General features: G+C 40.4%; 1 protein-coding gene across 5 annotated transcripts in view; it reads left to right on the top strand.

Moving 5' to 3' along the window:
* The window catches only part of SYNE2 (spectrin repeat containing nuclear envelope protein 2), a 176297-nt gene that overhangs the window by 17367 nt on the left and 139138 nt on the right, over window positions 1-19792 (top strand). For all 5 annotated transcript variants that reach the window (XM_050975904.1, XM_030240808.2, XM_050975902.1 and 2 more), the window contains exons 2-12: window positions 112-227; window positions 10050-10111; window positions 11046-11141; window positions 11412-11489; window positions 11582-11674; window positions 12825-13006; window positions 14619-14815; window positions 15259-15359; window positions 16080-16181; window positions 16919-17056; window positions 17902-18066. In XM_050975904.1, the coding sequence (XP_050831861.1) occupies window positions 149-227; window positions 10050-10111; window positions 11046-11141; window positions 11412-11489; window positions 11582-11674; window positions 12825-13006; window positions 14619-14815; window positions 15259-15359; window positions 16080-16181; window positions 16919-17056; window positions 17902-18066 (1293 nt within the window). In that variant the 5' untranslated portion in view covers window positions 112-148. The remainder of the gene's footprint in view (window positions 1-111; window positions 228-10049; window positions 10112-11045; window positions 11142-11411; window positions 11490-11581; window positions 11675-12824; window positions 13007-14618; window positions 14816-15258; window positions 15360-16079; window positions 16182-16918; window positions 17057-17901; window positions 18067-19792) is intronic.

Raw genomic sequence — 19792 nt, 5'->3', positions numbered from 1 at the left:
ATCCCAAAACAAAATGTGTATCTTGGTGCCACATCAGCATTGAACATCATCAATTTTTATGTAAAGCTGTACTGATTTTCTTCTTCCCTTTTTTTTGTAATATAATTTCAGTTTGGAAATTGATTGAAGAATTACCATAGAATTCAATATGGCATCACAGCAGTCATCTGCATCAACAGAGGAGCAGGCTTCCTCTGAAATAGATGATCTCCATCTAACGCTGCAAGGTAAGTCACTGAAGTTTTCTGTGCCTTTTTAATTTAGATCTTTGTCAAAAATCTGTGGCTGTGTGTACAAGTTGAAGGGAATTCTGAGAAACCTGTTTAAACTGGGGTTATGGTGAGTATAGTTAGTTCATGTGTGTGGTTCTTTGCAGATGTTTCTGTGTTTCAGGAGAGAGGCTTCAGCAGGGAAATGACAGATAAGCTCTTCTAGTACTTTGTCGTGATATTTTCAGATCACTTGCCTTTTTTGGTACTGATGTGCTCACTGGTTCTTATGCTATGTTACTCAGAATACATGTTGCTGTAAACTGGAAAGGAACCACCAGCCTGAAAACAAGCCAGTTCATTAGTTTTCTTTTTTCAGCTTGCTGACACTTAGGTGGTTGCATTGAGCTGTCTTCATGAAGCTGTTGACTACACTGCTATTTTATTTATTTGCTTTTCTGTTTTTAAGTACTATGTCCCTGGGAGGATATAGTTGGGATAGTTTTTGTGGCTTCTAAACAGATTTCTTATAGGTCAAGTCTTAGGTTCTTACTGGTCATGTGTTATAACTTGTTAAGGAAGCACTCAGTGCTGATTTTTAATTATTTCAGTTTAGTGGCATCTACCTGGGCAGTTAAATGATGATGAGTGCATCCGACCTGGCCTCTCAGAACTTTTGGCTTTTCCTTACTCACGTGTTGAATTTCCTTCTATAAAAATTTTCTGTGAGGGTTGACTTTGCTGTGAACATATTCATGGAGGCTATCAAGGAGGCTAGTCCAGGCAGCAGGACTAGCCCTGCTGAGAAGCTTGGCTTTGATGTGTTTAGAGCCTGGTCCATCCTAGAACGGATGGACTAACTCCTGTTTCCGCAGAGCTATTTCCTTTTAAGTCCCTTGCAATGAAATTTCCATGGTGCTTGGTGGAGAGCAAATATGTTGAAAACAGATGGTGCAAAAGAATATTCTGCCAAGTCCCTTGTGTGATCCATATTTGCACTAATGCTGTTGTTGAAGCCATGTGTTTTGACCAGTGAGTGTTAATAGCGGTCCAAAGCCAAGTGTCTTTAATATGAATTTTCTTTCATTTTGCTTCACTGTTGCATTTCAGGAGAACAAGCAAAAACTTGTAACAGACAGGAGTTAGTCTGACTTTTGCACCAAGCACAGCTTGTCAGACACACATTTGTTGTGCCAGTCAAACTCAGCCTTGGGTAGAAAGGCTGAGATGGCTGTTGTTGTGAAACAGATTTGGAAAACACTCTTCAGCTTGAAGGCAGATTTGAAGTTACATGCCATTTTTAGGGCAGGGATTTACTTTCAAATTTTTTTTTTTTTCTGAGAAGCCAGGTTGTCGTTTGTGCTGAAAAACAGTTGGTCAATGTCTCATTGAAGGAGCCCTGCTTAGTAAAATTGAAATGACTGTATTTCTTTGCTGTAATAAATGGAGCTCTTAGATTGTGTTGAAATGAACACACTGCAAATCTTGTGCCCAAGCTGTCTGTGCCTGGCTGTTGTAAAACATCCAGAGATATCCCTTAGAAGTGACATGAGCAATTTTTTGTAATGATTGAAGACACAACAAATGGTCCTGACACATTTTGTGTGTGGAGCTGTGGCGCTGCAGCGTCTGCTCAGGGTCAAATAAGCAAATGGCAATACAGCTGTGAGGAAGCACCAAAGACATGCTCTCTGACATGACATATAGGGACCATTAGCAGCTCTGCTCACAGATCTGTGGTAGCAAAGGTCAAATAATAAGAATAGGGTCACTCAAGGAAACAGGTTTTTCCATTAATAGGAATCTTGAGATTTATGAAGCAGCTGGTGATATTGACTGCTTTAAATCAATGAGAGAAATTTCAGATTCAAGGAATAGTTGCTTATAACTATCAGAAAAGCAGCTTACATTTTGTGTGACTGCGGACAGATGTTAAACTTGCTATGATCTCCTTTTTCAAATTGCTGGAATATGGCTTCAAAGAAATGTCCAGCATTGTAATACACAGCATAGCTGGAGATGTGCATAAGGAAGAAGCAGGAGTGAGATCTAGTCTGGATATAGTCCAGATATATTTTAATCTACTTTTTAATTCTTTGTGATCCAACCTTCCATTATTCCTGAAAGGCATCCCATGGGGATAGAGCACTTGTCTAGTCTGGTTAATAAGGGCAAGATCAACTTAATGTGTCAGTTGGTTTGGTCATATAACTTTGTGAAATTTATGCCTAAAAAATGTAACAAAATCATTAGCTTTATTTTTTTTTCCTTCCCTCCCATGTGTAGGTATGTTATTTTAGGTATGTTTGACTGTTATTTAAATTACAGTCTTCTGTGAGGTCAGCACTTTTGGGAAGAAAAATAAGCAAGAAAAATAAGAACAATCTTATTTAACTAATTAGGGGAGGGTTTAGTACTTTTTAGTTCTAATCATTATATAATTCCTATTAATTTATGGCTAGCTGGTTAATAATGTAAAAGCTTGTTTTAGTGGGTTTTTAGGCAGAAGAGTGTTCAAGGGTGAACATTCACTTTCCTTAATAGTGTTTGGCCTAGAAGATGCCATGAAGAAATTCACTGGAAAATAGGTAATAATGTAACTTAGTTCTCAGTGCATCTTTCTTGTCAGTTAATTACTTTAAGGAGACTTAATGAAGCTTGAAAAACATGAAGAAAATAGGTGAAGAAATGAAAGCAGTATGTTTTCTACTGCCCCCATCTCCAGACAGTAAAGATAGTCATAAAATCGTGAGGCTGAAGTAAAAAGCTGCAAAAATATAAACCCTTATATATGGATCTTTTCAGATTTATTTATTGCTCTTTAACCTTTACCAGTTTTCAAGCTGATATCCAGATGAGAGTAAGAGTTACCCTTTCCCTCCCTGCCAAGAAAATGGAAATTGCTATGAAAATGCATGATGTCAGGAATTGGCAGGCTTCTTTTATTTTCTTTTTTTCCCCTTCCCTCTGTCCCATATGTTGTAATAAAATTTAATCAGATTAAGGTCAGCATTATCTGGGCCTTTTGCTTCAGCACCTCTCTGCTTCACAGTTTTCTGATGCAGCACATCTTGCAGCAGCTGCAGAATTGCTTTGTTGCAATCCTTGCACAGCCATGTAAAAGTACAGGTGCAAAGCCTGGAGCTGGACCTATTACTGCTATATCCAGTGGGGGAATACTTAAGGGAAGGGCTTCTCCTGCCAGGCAGTCTGCAAACATTTTGGTGAGCAGAGGATGCTTGACAGGGAGATGCTTCATTGCTCCATGGGCCATGTTTGAAACCTGAGGTCACTTTTGGTGTAGAATGGAGCAGGCAGGGGCTCAGGGCTTGGCTGGCAATGAGCATGGCAGGAATAAAGCAGGGTCCCTGTCCTGTGTCTCCTCCTCCTGTGTTTCCTTCCCCTCCCTGCATCATGGGCTGGCCCCAGAGAGGGGTCTAGCCTGCTGCTCATCCTTCTGTGAGTTGAAGAGGCATAGTCAACATCCAAAATTGCCTTTGGCTGCTTGAGATGAGGAAGCATGTCAGCTGCTTGGTAAGAGAAGGGTTTCTGGCAGAGCTCTGGGAGCTGTTGGAGATGGAGCCAAGCTCTGCTGCTGAGCAGGAGTGCGGGATTGCAGCGAGGGGAATGCTGCAAACAAGGCAACTCGGGGATGGGTGGCTGCAGCAGGAGCTCTGCAGGGTTTGTGCACCCTGGATCCAGATTATTTCTTGCTTCTGGAATGTAAATCTCTACATGTGGGAGGATTCAACCTCAATTTTTTGTCCCATGCACAAATCCTTCCCTTATCTTCCCTGGGATAGCAAACAGACCCTTGTGTGTGGTGCTTCCTACCAAGCCTGCACAGAACCCTGTTTTCCCTTTTCTTTTCATGCTTACTGAGCTAATTCAATCACTAGAGTGTGTTTTAGCTTTTGGAGTTTGGGACATGTACTTACTCTTTCACTGTTTAGTTAACTGCAGGGTTCCTAATTTTTGGCTCTGCTTATTAATGTGTGTTACTGTTTATTACTGTAACTCAAAGCATGATAATATAGGAATGTGGTTGCTACAGCTGAAAAGAGTTTTTGAAGAGAGTTTAGTGATAAGAAATGAGTAATACTATTTTCATTCAGTTATGTCTAATCCTTCATAAATTATTTCTCTTCAAGTGAAATTGAAAATATAGAGATGTGTATGGATAGGTTTTGTTGTGCAGCTTGCAGTAGATTGTACTCATCTCTGAGTAAAGGGGTATTTCTTTTTGAGACCCTCTTAATTCATCCAGAGGTAAGGTAAATTAATAATTCTTACCTAGCTTTTTATTGTTTTAACTGTGTATCTTATCTGATGGGGCTACTTGCTTATTGAAGCTACACTTTTGTTTTCTTTACCAGAATGATTTTTAAAAGCCTGTTAAATGTTTATTACAATTTTACAAGAGTGACTTACAAAAAGCTCCCATAGGAGCTGCACAGAAATTTATTCCCAGTTTGTGCTGTCTGGTTGAGGAGCTTCTCTGCAGTTCCCGTAACTGCACAGCTTTGTGGCATGTGACAGGGCTGATGGCACTGGAGAGGCAACTGACACATGACACTGCCTTGAAAAAATTCAGTCATGGGTATTTTTGTCTGCTTCACACGCCTAACATAAAAATTAGATTGTATAGTTGTGTCAAAGTGTTCCCTGCTAGGTAAATTGCAGTTTGTTAAATGCATTGTCTGGTATGTAAGTGATTAAAAACTGGAATTAAAATGCAAAGGAGTTGATGGCTCCTGAGTCACCTGTGAGGTCACTACAGTCAGATCCCTGTTTCACTGTTCACTTTCTTTGAAATGTTACAAAAGCCACTTGAACGTTTATCTTTAAAAGTATGTTGATATGTAGATGATGTGACTTGGTACCTTTTGAGAATTTAATCTCCATCTGCCTGTGCCCATGAGTACTAGACATCACTTTGTGGTGGCAGTGAAGACTGGTGATTCAGAGCATCCTGACAATGAGAACAGCAAAAGGGTTTAAGACAGCCAGGAGGGCAAAGCTTGTGTGGACACACTTCCTGAGTTAGCAGCACTTGTGGTAAACTGGACAATTGGCTTTCAAAAGGAAAAGGAGGTTGAAAGGAGTAGTGCAGAAAGTTTCCACTTGCTTCACTGATGTGGTAATAGTGATTTAGTTAATATTTATGTAATATTTGGATTTGAAAAGACCCATTCCTCCTGTAAAGGTATTTTCCTCATCTTCATTGGGTTTTGGGTAAACTTCTCAATCTTGACAGAGTTCTGTGTTTGTTTTTAATTGCTTAACACCATGTTGCTGAACATAAATGCTGGAAATAACCCTTTTCCCTGCTTTCCTGTCTGCAGAACATGAAACTGTTGCTTCGGGGAAGGGAAGGGACTTTACAAAGGGCTTGGGGGTTAATTGCTCACTCTCTCCCTGGATTTTCGAGTACTTAATTGTTGTTCTGATGTTTCCAATCATTTAAATAATGTACTTGCTTGGTGTATTAGTTCATCCCTGCAGTACTGTCTTGAAGGAGCTCTCCTGCTTCCCATCCTTTGGTTCATTCTGCTGCTCTGTCAGGGAGTGTGGAAATGGTTATTTTGAATGAAACTGAAATAAGGAAGGTGCTGTGGCTGTGTGTGGGCATTGGGGCTGGAGTTAGCCCAGCCCAGCCTTTGTCCCTGCACACATGGTGGATACACTGTGTTGTGAACAGCAGCTCCCCTGATCTGTTCCTGATGAGCCCCCTGCACACTGCTGCAGACATAGCCTCAGCTGACCTCAGTGCTGAAAGGAAGATAAAAAAATATCCTACACAAGAGGTAATTCCTCTTGGTGAAACAGAAATGAGATGACAGGTTTGTGCTCATTAAAGTGATCACTTAATTTTTTTTTTTTTAAAGAAGCCATACAGTTGTAAATTGTTCCCTGCCAGTGATACACAAGTTGTGATAGAAGAAATCCTCTTTGCTGTTTGGTGAGAGTGTTTGATGAGTGTGGATGGACAGGCTACATCTGTTCTGCCATGATTTGCTTCCCCCAGCTCCCTGCTGAAGGAGGAGATGGTGCTTTCCTCCAAGCTGCCATTCCCCCACCTCAGGAAGGGAGGCATGAAAGGCAGAAGGGGAGAGTAAACTAATTTTAAGTCTTGTTATTTCTACATCACAGTTTAAGGAAGGCTGAGAGTAAAACAGTGGCTGGCAGTGCTGCTGCTCTCCTTTTCCCTTCTGGGAGAGTTCAGCACTCTCATGGTCCCTGTCTGTCCTTGTGCTCCTAATGATCAGCCTGGCTTGTAGCACTTGTTGCTAGCTCATTACTGAATAAAACAGTCATTGTCCAGCAGTGTGTATTGATTTTTAGCTATCCTACGTGACACATTGCTTGTATGTGTTATTCCTCCCTAAAGTGTTGTTAACACAGGGTGAAATGTGATAGATTTTGGGTATTTTCAGATTACCAGGTTTTTATTCTGTTCTCTCAGATACACTTTTTAGCTTAGTGAGTTTTGACCTGAAGTAGAGGATGATCAGGGTTTGGGGGTTTTTATAGCTTTTTTATTCTAGGTCAGTGACATTTTGAAAACTGGGGCAAGAGAAAACCAAGGTCAGTTAGAGTCCTACAAAAAGGCCTAACAAAGAATCCATTCACACTCATAAAAATAAAAATCTGTATTAATTAACCACATGGTAGAGATAAGAATTGGAGAGCTTGATTAAATCATTAGTGCCTCTGAGCAGCAGCACTGGGGGGGAACTGGGAGGGAAAACAGACTCAGCCTGTAAATTGCAATACAACTGCCTGCCACAGTGCCAGGAGCACATCTGTACTGACTGTGTAGCATGGAAACCCTGATTGCTGCACTACAAGCTGGGGGAATCATGGAGTTCTGTTATTCATTCAGGAGAAGATTCTATTATTATTATTTGTTTGGGTAGGGAAAAAAGGAACATTGCAGCAGAGGCAGCAGCTGCTTGGAAGGCAGCCCAGTGGGTTGTGTTAGGTAGCTGGTAGAGGGTTTAAGGTGCTCTTAGGTGGAATAACCATCTTGTACTTTCACCAGGTGAAACATTTGCCTGAGAGCTGCCCACGTGAATCAACACTTGCAGCATCTGGCCCCTATTGCATAATGAAGCATTTTGATAGGCATGTCAACCAAAACAAGGCCAAGTGTCTCATCCTAACCATCTGTAACCAACCCCAAATTCAAGTTCTTCAAACCAGCAGCGATGTGTATTTGGCAAGAGCTGCAGCTGCAGGAGTCACTGGCGTCAGGCAGAGCAGTCAATATTTGCTCTCTGTCCCTTTTCAGATGCTAGCAATGCCTGCCTGATAAAATTGAGCGCAGAGACTCAATAATTGCTGCTTGGGTAATTGGAATGGCTCCCACGTGGTGTTCAGCTGAAGGGTGTGGTTGGCTCCTGTGCTAACATGAAGCCAGTATCTCCCTGCTATTTTTGTCCTCCCTGTGAGCTTTGTAGCGTTGTTTGGTCTGTGTGCCATGTGCACACTTAATTTTCTGTTTTCCGAACAAAACCCAATTTTGTTGTGTTGTTTTGGTCTTTTAAGATTGCCCTTATGTAACCTTTTGAGGGCAATCTTGGTGATGCTTAGAAAGAATCCTAAAACTATCCAGCCAGCAGGGGAAACTGCCTGCTTCATGCTCCGACAGGATGGTGGTGGTGCAGATTAGTGGAGGGCTGATGAAAGATGCCTTCACTACAGCATGCAAACCAGTGCTCCACACAGCTAATGTGAATGGTTTTGTTGCTGCTCACCCGCCCAGTGAGGCAGAAGGCAGCCTGTGGGGTGAGGAGCAGGAGTCGGGGTTGTCCTCGTGAAATCCTGTGTTTCATGAACTGATGAAGCTTCACAGAAACTCCTTAGGTCTGTCTTGGATCATGAACAGTTTGTGGTTGCAAATTTCCAGAGTGTAGTAAAGTGTGGACATTTTCCTGTGAGTGGCATTTTCACTTTCATGGGCAGAACAGTCAACTTTTTTTTTTTTTCCCCCAAGGGCATGGTATTTTTGGTATCCTTCATCCTGCCCAGCCTACCAAAACATACATATCTATTGCTGAGAAGTCTTGCACATTCCTTACAATGTCAAGCTTGCTTTCAATTAATCTTAATCTTTTGAGCAAGAAGTTGCTTTCAGAGGCAGAAGAGATGGTCTCTTCCCACACTGTCTCCCAGATTTCTTTCTCCATACATGCCCTTTCTGGGAAGCCAGCCCAGTGCTTGCAGTCAAGGCTGCTATGGAAAAGGAGATAAAAAGGAGTCTGTGTTTAGGCTGGCTCTCACAAGCCTTTGGGATGGCTGCTGGTGGCAGATGTGAGTCCACCATCTCAGGGGCCAGCACCTCTGTTTGTCACCTGAGACCTGTGTTCAGACTTCCAGGCCCTAGGGATGTGTGGGTTTTGTGGTGTATCTTGGAAATGGAGTGGTATTTTGGGAGGGAGCATGGGCTGGCAAATCAGGTAATACACTGCCCCTGGTGGGGCTGGGGATCTGCTCTGGTCCAACTCTGCTGCTCACCCTCTGCTTCACCTTCTGGGGGGACTGGATTTTCCTCCATCTCTGCTGCCCATGGGCAAGACTGAGAAGCTGTTCAAGTACTCTGGTTTTTGAAACATGGGCTTAGCCAGCTCCCTGTCTCCCTGCAGAACTGCTGGTTGGTGGCTACTCACTGTGTGGCACCACGAGGGCCCTGGGTGCAGAGCTGCACCTCTGTGTCCCTGGGTCATGCTTTGAGTCCCATTTCACTGTTTTCTGCTTTAGCACAAGTTCAAGCCCTTTCTTCTTCCACTTGCCTGTATTAATAACCTGTGTGCTCCTTTTTAGCTGTGATTGCCTTGTGAAGGCTGACCTAGAACAGAGGCTGGACAGAGTTAAAGAATAAAGTAGGGATTTATTAAAAGGGCTGAATGGATCCACCTTGGGCAGCACAAGAGCCCAGCCAGGGCTACACCCAGGATGAACCCAAAATGGTCACAAAATGAACAACTGGTCACTGGGTCTCACACTTTAATAAGTTCTGCTCCATTTGCATATTGGAGTTAATTGTTCACCTATAGCTTTAGCTTATGAAGTCCCATCCTTCTTGTTTTTCTCTCTTCAGTCCATTTTGTTTAAGCTCTTGGGCCTGAGATCTGGATGGGTTGTCCTTGGTCCCCAGCTAGAGAAGGAATTATTTTGTCTCCCTATTCTGTGAAGAGAGCTCACCATCTCTTAATATGAAGCTCAGAACTGCACCCTAAAGCAGCACAGAATCTGAAAAATACAAAAGCTAAAACCTAAGGCATCAGCTGGATTAATAATTTGTACATCCTGGGGAGGGCCCAGCAGTGGAAAGAATGCAGGTAGAGGCTGTAATTCCCCATGACAGCTTCCTAACTCTCTCCAGCCCTTCAGTTAGCAAAGATATCTCATGGTGTAGCTTCACCCCTAGATGTGCATTTATCACCTAACTCCAGCCTGCATCCAACTTAATGTGTGGCTTTTCCCAAATTCCAGGATCTATCTTATACTGATGATGGCCCTGAATCCTTGAAGGAACATCTAGGAATGGACAGAGTTATTGCAGACATATTTCTCTGTAGAATTATGCTTTCACATCACTATTTGTATTTGCTGATCTTTTGAGAAAACCTTCATTAGTTGTTTTCTGCATCCTGTGGGTTATGCTTGATGGCTGTAGAGGAGTTGAGAAAAACGGATATTAAATAGTAACTTAATATCTGGAAGAACAGACCTTGGGTTTGAGGTGGATACCATGTGTCTTTTTGGGAAAGACAAATAAAACCTGATCATTTTTTCCCCTTAACTTTAGTTTCTTTTTTGTTTTTTATTTTCTAGTCCAGCGAGAGTTTACACAGAAGAAAACCTTCACTAGTTGGATAAATTCAATATTGGCAAAGGTAAATGGGGTTTCTTTAACAATCACTTGCCTTTTGACTTTTTCATTCAGATATGCTGATTAGAGATTAAATTTTTTAGTTAAAATTACTACAAGTGTTTTTAGGCACTGGATGGGAAAAGTAGCCCTGAGAAGCATTTGTTTAGTAAGTGCAGCAGCACTGTATTGGGGCACATCCAAGGACATTTGTATGAGGTGGTTTATGTGTAGATGTCACTCTCCTTACTCATGTGGTAAAACTTGTGGTGGATTGAGGCACATGTCTAAGGGTTTTATGAGTTTCTGAGTTTACACTTGGTTTTACTGGGATTAGGTAAGTGTTATTCTATTATGCAATCCAAGAACATGAGTTTAATGAGATGACCTGAGTGACTAGTAAGTATTAAGACAAACCACATAGTAGTGGAAGTGCTCTTTAAGCTCTCAGAAAACAGCTCCTGCAGCATGTGTTGGGGCTCTGACTTGCTCAGGTAAAAACAAAATTTGATTTTGTTTTGGTCCCTCCTTGAGCAGAAGCTGCTGAGCTCTTGATAAGTTTGTGTTCTGTGGGTGAAAAGAGGTTTAGTTATGCCGCTCTATACTCACATTTTTACTTAATACTGAGTAAGATCTCAGTATGAATTAACTGCCTAGTTTAGCTTTCCCTTTCTCAAATTTTTTTCTTTTGCCCCAGACCTCCCTGAAAAATGTGAGTGCTTGAAATGAGGACTGAAATTACCCTTGCAAAACACAGGCAGGACCAGGAGGAGGAAATAAGACACAAATATAGTAATGGGTTAGAAGAAGCAGGATGTGGCTGTTTAGATGCAGGATTTTTATTGCAGCTTAATGAAAAAAAATAAAACATGCTAAACATTATTTAACAGCAGAGTAATCTGTGGTGTTCTGTAGTGTGTTGAATTCAAAATGACAAAAGATTGAAATTTATCTTGCAGCATACCCCTCCTTATGTTGTCTCAGACCTGTATACAGACATACAGCAGGGACATTTGCTTCTGGATCTGTTGGAAGTGCTTTCAGGTCAACATCTGGTAAGACAGAGTAATAAAAATATTACCTCAATCCTTTGTCAAGTCCAGCAAAGATTTCTGGATATGCTTAAGTGCAACCATATGAATCATCCCTCTGGGGTCATAGAGTTAGTTTCAAGTAACTTATTTTTATACCATTGACTCTGAAACACGCTGAAGTAAGTTGATCCAAAGTAATTTATGAATTTTTGCTGGACTTCCCTTTTCAAAATATAGAATAAAATTAATTTTTGCAGTTGAAGATATAACCTGTTTTTTTTTGCTTTGCAGCCAAGGGAAAAAGGATTTAATACCTTCCAGTGTAGAAGTAATATAGAAAATGCTTTGACATTTTTAAAGAGCAGATCAGTGAGTATTAACTTCAAAATTCACAACTAAAGCCAGTTTAGCTAGTGGAACATTTTCTTTGTTAACAATGATCCCTTTTTTCCCCTCCTTAGCTGAAGCTCATAAATATTCATGTAGCTGACATTATTGAAGGAAAACCTTCCATTGTGCTTGGCCTAATCTGGACCATTATATTTCATTTTCATGTAAGTATTTCAGCGATGTGAGAGAGTTTTAGTAGAGTGGAAAAGCACAAAAATGTGTTGACTTATGTGATTGCTAAATAAGATGAATTAGTACTGAACAAAAGATTACTTTCTGACATGTGGAAGTGACATCTCAAGGAGGAGATGCACCAGTGCAGGGCTGGCAGTGATAAACAGTATCTAGCTGCAAATGGTAGGAAAGAAAGATACTGAGATTTTTATTTTTTTTAAGTAACCAGTTAAAAAATGGGCTTAACTTTGTTTGTCGAAGGTCTGTAATGATTAAGTTCCAAAAAGAGGAGATAGTGTGAAGTGGCTCATCCATTTCTCGGAGACAGCCTCACTCCTCAGTGCTGACTTTGCTGACCATCTACAATTCTTGTATTTTTTTTTCAGTAGTATGAAAAAAAATGTTATTTATGTGCATGAAATAACACAAAGCCTGTCAAAGTCATGTTTCTTATACAATAAGAGTGTGCACCTTGCATGGCATGAGATTATGAGGAGGTGTGAAAGCCCAGCAGGGCTGCAGAGGGTGCTGGAGGCAAGCTGGCTTCTAGGGAGAACCCAGCAGTGAAATAATGTTAGGTGCACTAGTGACTGGGACTCAGAAGAGCACCAAGAAACAAAGTTTTCTAGCAGTATTTAACCCATATTTTTTGTGGTAGAGGTACTTTGATGCCAAAGAGTCTTGTGCTGCTCATGGCCTGTGCAATTACCTTTTAACCTAAACCAGCTTCTCTAACCAAATAGAGATCTGAGGTCTGTCAGGTAGGTTTTCCTGCACTCTGAATGAGCAGGAAAACTCTATGCCTGGTATTTGTCATTCCTGACAGCAGAAAACACAATGCTATCGCTGGTTAGAGTAGAAATTGAGTGAGAAAGTCCCTTGATGTCATTACTGGTACCCACAGCATAACACACAAGTCTTTGGGTGAACATATCCTGCCAAAAAAATGCCTAAAGATGAGAATTCAGCGTGAAATGGTTCAGATTGTGCAGATTAAAAAGCCTGGTTTGATTTTTGGGGTCAGGTAAGCTTCTGTTACAGCTGTGGTTGAGTCCTGTCTGGTTCTCTGTGGTATTCTGCCATTGATGCCTTGGGAATCTCTCACTGAAGCCTCATTGAGTCTCCCATCTTCTCTGACAGATTGAAGAACTGGCCAGGACACTTGCCTGTACCTACAATCAGCCTTCACCTGATTGTCCAGGTGCTGTTGACTCCTCTCCAAAGGCAAACAGATCAGCCAAAAAAAGTGCTAAAATTAAGGAACGGTGGAAGATGTCTGCTACAAAGGCTCTTTTGTTGTGGGCAAAAGAACAGTGTTCATTGTAAGTTCCATCCAAGACTTATAATTAACATGCTTAGCTTTGTATGACTCCTTTCCTCTAAATGTGATATTTCCCCCTTTTTTTAAGATTACTTAGTGACAGCTTAGCAGAAAATCCTTTAACTTTCGGTTGTGGTTACCAGTACTTTCAGCATCAGTCAGGCCCCAAATGTTTTGACATGAGCCCTTTAAATATAAGAAATTGAAGCTCATCTTACTAATTAAACACAACAGTGTAATCTGGGTTGTTTGGCTTCTCCTTTTTAGGGGCTCCTGTGTGATAAGTCTAGTGAAATGTTTCCGTGATTTACTTTTTTAATCCTCATGGTTGGCACTGATTCACACAGTCTCAAGGATTTTTAAATGTTTTTTAATGGCAAAAGTAGGATTTCTGTGATCCCACAACTCATGCTTTTCTGTCAAAACACTGCATGATCCCAAAGGTGGATGCTAATCCTGGTGGTCCTAGTCCCTAATTCTAACAAGATTGTGCTTGATGTACAGATAGCACTGCTGCTTTCAGAGGAGGGAGTGTTCACAGCACACAGTCTAGAGCAGATACAGATATTTACATTTTCTTCAAGGGCTGCTGCTTTACTCCAGGATCTTCCAGATATGCTTTACAGTAATGTCAGCTCTTTCTCCTCAGCTCTTTGGGTTGTTTTGTTTTCTAACAAAACCCTACTAATATTCTGTGTTATTAGTGGGAGATAAAGCACATCAGTGGAGAGATGAAGCACACTTCATCAGCACATCAGACACTTTCTGCCAGTAGAATGGCACTGAGGTTTGCCTTCTAGCTGTCTTTTATCAGAAGATTAATTGGCACATCAAAACCAGCTCTTTATCCATGTAATCTTCCTCTTCCTTTTGCCTCTTTTTCAGCAATATTGCTGTCTGGTTTGGAGTCTCATTTCTGAACTGGCCTTATGTTGAAATATTTTGTTACCAGTGAATCCTCTAGTTTTTGGTAAAGAAACAAATCTTGTAAGACTTGGGCCATTGTTTTGTGACTGAATTTGATTGCCTGAAACCCCACATCTTTTCCATGCTGTAACACACTCATAACATACAGGCTGTTTTTGGAAAGTTGTCCCAGAATTCATTGTGGCCTGCATGGCTGCGCATCTCACAGCACTGTTCAGACTGTTAACATTAATAAAAGATGATTTAAGGACACTAAGCCAATAAAGAGAAAAAGAAGACTTTTTCCTGCACTAATGCATTTGTTTTAAGCTTTGGGTTTTCTAAAATGCCCCTTCTTGGTGTCCTTCATGTTCTGCAGTGCTTTTCATGTTGCTTTTCCACCCCATAGAATGCATAGATGTTGAGCACAAAGGTGATACTTAGAGAGGATTTGGATTAGCAAGGCTTTATCTTCAGAATGCAGTAGAAGACAAAAAGAAATATTCATCTTGTAAAAGGAGTTAATTGTTGTGATTGGTAGTACTGGCTGTGTTGCTGTCTGACTTGTGCAGAAGTTCAGTGGTGAGGTGCTTTTGAATTTGGTTCATACTCCATTTTGCTGAATTTATATTATATTTCTAAATTGGTACTTAAATCCTGTTTCTTCAGATATCCTAACATTTTGTTTCCACTCATTTCTGGGACAGGCATGGCTCTGTCAGTGTCACTGATTTCAAGTCCAGCTGGCGAAGTGGACTGGCCTTTTTAGCCATCATCCAGACCTTGAGGCCAGGTCTGGTTGATTTGGAGAAGGCAAAAGCCAGAAGCAATATAGAAAACCTGAAAGAGGCTTTCAGAATTGCAGAACTGGAGCTGAATATCCCACGACTTCTGGAGCCTGAAGGTAAATGATCAGCTTTTTAAAAACCTTTGTTATTAGTGAGATTAATGTGATCAAGGAGACTGTGCTTAAGTTTGAAATGGAACATTGATGTTTGCTCTAATGCTCAAACCTGAGGTTCTTCATTTTATAACATCAGCTGTACTTAAGGACTGTAGGATTTTTAAATTGGCAGCAATTGCAGGAGCAATATGCAGAAGAAAGGATATGAAACTTTCCTGTTCATGGGAGAAACTTTTTCATTACTTAATCATGTTCTATTAAAATATTCCCAAGGAAAAAAATGTTCATGACATATTAATTTCTATCAATGGCATGTTAAGTGAGCTGTTGCAAAATAAACATGTTTATGGTAATGTGTTTTAATAACTGCAGCATAGTGTGTAATTATGTGATCAGGCCTAGAAGGCTGCATAATTATGTAAATGCTGTATTGGCTCTCATAGATGTTGACACTGTGAATCCAGATGAAAAATCAATCATGACTTATGTGGCTCAGTTTCTGCAATACTCCAAGAATTTGCCTGAGTCTGAAGAAGACATGCAGGTATGTTGTGTGGGTTATCACTGAGGCATTTTCAAGTGAATGTGCTTTCTTTGCCCAGTTTATATCTGAGTCAGTAGCACATAGTAGATCCTCTGATTCTGCTACTGAGAGGACTGAATTGGTTTGAGCCTTCTGATGCTCCTATGTGGTAGAAAAAACTCCATGTTTCAGATTTTTGGATGGTCCTAGAGTGGAACTGCTGTGCAGGTTGTTTTGTTTTCATGTAACTATTGCAGAGGACATTTTCAAGCTTGGTTGTCTTCATGTGTGCTCTGAAGTCTGTGTAAACATTGGAGGAAAGGCAGATTTGCAGATGCACAGAACAACCGGTTTTAAATTTAGTGGTTGACATGTAAAGTGGACAGAAGTTGCCTCTGACAGATAACACTGACCAGAAACCCACATTTTGTATTCTCTCTAGTTTCTTATGAGAGTTTAATTGGTTATTCACATGCTGATAATCTCCTTTCAGTAGAACTGCAGTCAGGTCTTTTTTTGATGTCTTCATATATCCAGATGCCAACGGTTTGAAACTTTGTCCCTGCAATATAATAGTGCCTGACTCAAAACTCATCAGGGTCCCCAGGAATTATTATTTGTTTTTCAGTAGCTTTGAATGAACTTTATCATATGCTTAATGAGTGTTGTTTTATTGCACAGTGTAAATTAAAAACAATGCTTGCAAAATGGAAAAATGAAATTTTCTGCTCTAATTACCAGGAGAAAGTAAGAGAGGCTGTGGGCTGGTTGGCTGCACAGGAGGAGAAGTTAGCAAAACTACTGGTGGAAACAGAGAATGAAACATACTACCAGAAGTACAAAGTAAGTTGCATTTCATGTTCTGTGAAAATAATCTCTTTCTGTGAATGTTTTTAATATTTTTCGTCTTCATTGCCTGAACTGAAGTGTTAAATAAGCTTTTAAAGAAAACTTGGAAATCTGACTATGTAATTGTTAAATTCCTCATATGATTGAAGGAAAGGTAGGCTAAAATTCTGTCTGTTATGAAAAAGAGATATGTTATTTCATTTTTGAGCAAAGGTTTTGGAAAGAGTAAAGTAGTGTCTTAATTAATTGACGTAGTTGAAGACTTGGACAAGATTCAAGCACGTAGGCCCTTCACAGAGTTACTTCTGCTATTTCTGTGCTAATTACAACAGTAGGTTTTACCCAGCTCATGTTGTAGAGGAGTGGCTGAATTGCTGGCTCTAGGTTGTGCTGCAGCAAAATTTCATTTGGCTTTTATTGTAGCCAGAGTTTGTAATAAAGTGGCCCATGGGGATCTGTGAGAGGAGGAATTTTCCCTTTCTCTTGCTGGGAGGGGAGAACTGTGTTCTCACTGCACTGACATTATGTTAAATACAGACTTATGGAACAGCACCTATAATTTCAGACCCAAATATTGCCTGGAGGCAAGAATGCCTCTTGCTGTCTTGCCTTTGCATGCATCACACCCTTTGAAGTTAATGGAACTCATACCAGTGTGTTCAAAGGCAGGACTTGGCTCCATGAGCTTCCATCTGACATCTTCTGTGAATTACTCTCTGTTTTATCTCTAGGAAATGATGTCATTTATGGAAACATTTAACCAAGAGAAAATCCCCTTTCTGCCCGTGTTGTCATCAAAAAGGGGTGAAGCTGAGCTGAGTGAAGGCCAGCAGCAGATGAGGGAAGAGTGGGATAAAGTCAACTCTCAGGTCAGAGACATTTCTCTCTCACTCACCCCCATACCAGCATGAGCATGTGGGATGGATGAAGAAGCCTAAGTCTACCCCAGGAACTCACACTAGGAAAAGTGGGGGGATGATGTTTTATTTGGAATGATAAAAGAGGTTTGTCCCTGAACCTGAAGTCCAGTCAGTCTGTGTGGCATTCAGTGCCCAAGAGATGGCAGTGCCCAAGAGAAGGTGACTTTTTGTGTGTTACCCTTCTGCCTCCTGAGCCTCAAGACTGAAAAATCCCTGGAAAATGCATCTGGTTATCTCAAAGCACTCTTCTGATCAAAGTTTTTGGACTTTCATGCTTAAAAGGTTATTTTGGGACACAGTTATGGCTCGGAGCACAGATAGTGATCTAGTGGGGCCTGGCTGGTCAGTGCTTTGCAGTGAGGTTGGCTGTGTTGGCTCAAATTGGGATATGTAGGGCCATGGTGGGAATTGCTGTTTGTGGAAGAGATGTTCCCCTGTCAGCCCCATGACAGACAGAAAGCTGTTCATCTCTATTTCCCCCCCCTATTTTTGCAGCTAGTTCACTATAAATTTTCCTGTTTCTGGGTCTGGGGATGGTCACCAGCAAAGGATAGTCATGCCTAATTCTCTGTGGTGTTGCAGAGGTTTTGAGCTGGGAGCAAACCTGGGTTTGAGGTAAACGGGGCTGATTTTAGCTGACTTCACTGGAAACTATTTTTTTGAACAGTGGGAGGGATGAGGGAGTAGGTTCCTGGGATGTTTTGAGCACCATCTTATGCAGCTTAGATCAGCATCTTGAAGATGGGGAAGAAAATAATAGTGAGAGATTTAATCCACTTGTTTTCCTTTTAAAGATTAACGAGTGGAAAGCAAGGCTGGACCAGATGTTGCCCTCCCCTCTGGATAGCATTGAGGCTTGGCTCCAGGAGGTGGAACGTCTGCAGGCAGAAGATTTGCCTGATTTACAGGACCCATTCAAAGCAATGTCTGTCTTCAGAGAAATAATTGGAATATTTAAGGTATGCTGATCACAAAGGAAATTCTGCTTCACTTTGACCTGGCAAAGCACTTGTTATGGAATTGCTGTTTGACATTTTGGGAAGTGGTGTGCATATGTTTGTCTTCTGAAGATGAAAAGCTCTTCTGAACATACCTTTGAAGAATTATGAGTTTAATTAAATAACTTCATGGGTCTATAAGGCAGGTTTCAGACTTCACTGGGGTGAGATTAAATTTGAGCACTGCCTGAATGAGTAAATTATGCTGTTCTTTTTTATGTGGTTCCTTGTTTGTTTGTTAAGTAATAACACAGGATAATTGCATCTTTATCTTAAAATCTATACTTAATGCATACCTATTCAGAAAAGCACTTGAGCTTAAGGTTACATTCCAGGGAGTTCAAGAAGTTTGTGTGTTTAAAAGTTAAATAGTTCAAGAAGTTTGTGTGTTTAAAGTTAAATATTTGCTGAATCACTCTGTAGTTCCATTCAAGGCAAGGATATTTTGATACCTTTGTACCATGCAAGTTATTTATTCTGATCTTCAAATATTTGCAGAGATAATAGTTTAAACATCCTTTTGAATTTGAAAGTTCTGAAAGAGTATATGTGTTGATGCCTGGCTGGTGATCATAATGCCATACTTGGGTTTTTTATAAACAAATTTGCTCATTTTCTGCCATTGTCCTTAAAGAGGCTTTGAAAGAATGGGCTGGGGAGGTTCTTGCAAATGGCTTAATAACACCACTGTGTTGTATTGTTTCTAGTCAGCTCCTGATAGGAGGGATGGCTTTTTAACTGGTAACAGCTTTGTCAGTCTTTAGCCATTTGATAAAGATTTTTGTTGTGCAACCTAAGTACTTAAAGCATTTTTAAGAATAAGATAGAGACTGATGTCATTTCTTAAGGAATTTATTTTTTCCCATTAAATATATAGATAAAATGATGTCATTCCTTCAGAAGAAGAAACACATTAATGCTTAATTTCTGCCAAATCCTCTTTTCTTGATGGGAAGACATCCTGCTGAAATTTTTTCCCCTTTCAGTATGTCGTGTGTATGGATCATATTGGCAAGGTGGTACCTTATAGTGCAAATTTTATTTAAGGTCTAGGAAATTATTCACCAATGCTCATAACTGTCTGACTGATACACTGTTAAGATTACAAAATCCAGTGTTATAAGTCTATACACTGTTTTTGTGGTTGAGGGCTGTCCCAGGATTAGGCATTTCCATTAACATGCTTTGTGGCAGATTTTATAACATAGAAATTTTTAATAGAATTTTTTTAATATGCCACTGAGAAATAGGCTTCTGTTCTGTGCCATGAATTTTATGTTCTATTTTCAGGTAGGGAATTTGTTGCTGAGACACATGCCTGTGAAATATTCCCTCAATCATGGGACACTGGCCATTGAATGGTTAATTTGATACCCTGTCAGCCTGGTGTTAGACACAGATTTATTGAGCAGTCAAATGAACTATGGAGCAGGTGACATAATAGATTTATTCAACAGGTTTTGCTGTCAGTCTTTGCTAAGGGATAGCAAAGAACAGCTTAATACCCTGAAGTTGTTACAATGATGCTTTTTTCTCAAAGGGATGATAGTGAAATTGCAGAAAAAAAACTGATAGCTGGAGTAGTGTAAGGTCTGTGGTTCTTATATTTAAGTAGATGCACAGTGATAAGAGAAATCAGGTCATATTGCACTAAATATGCACTTCAGAAGGTGATTAGGTAAATCCT

Source organism: Serinus canaria, chromosome 5 (assembly GCF_022539315.1).
Source record: "Serinus canaria isolate serCan28SL12 chromosome 5, serCan2020, whole genome shotgun sequence".
Classification (NCBI taxonomy): Eukaryota; Metazoa; Chordata; class Aves; order Passeriformes; family Fringillidae; genus Serinus; species Serinus canaria.
Note: the sequence above shows the minus strand (reverse complement) of the source record. Positions and strands in the feature narration are given on the sequence as shown.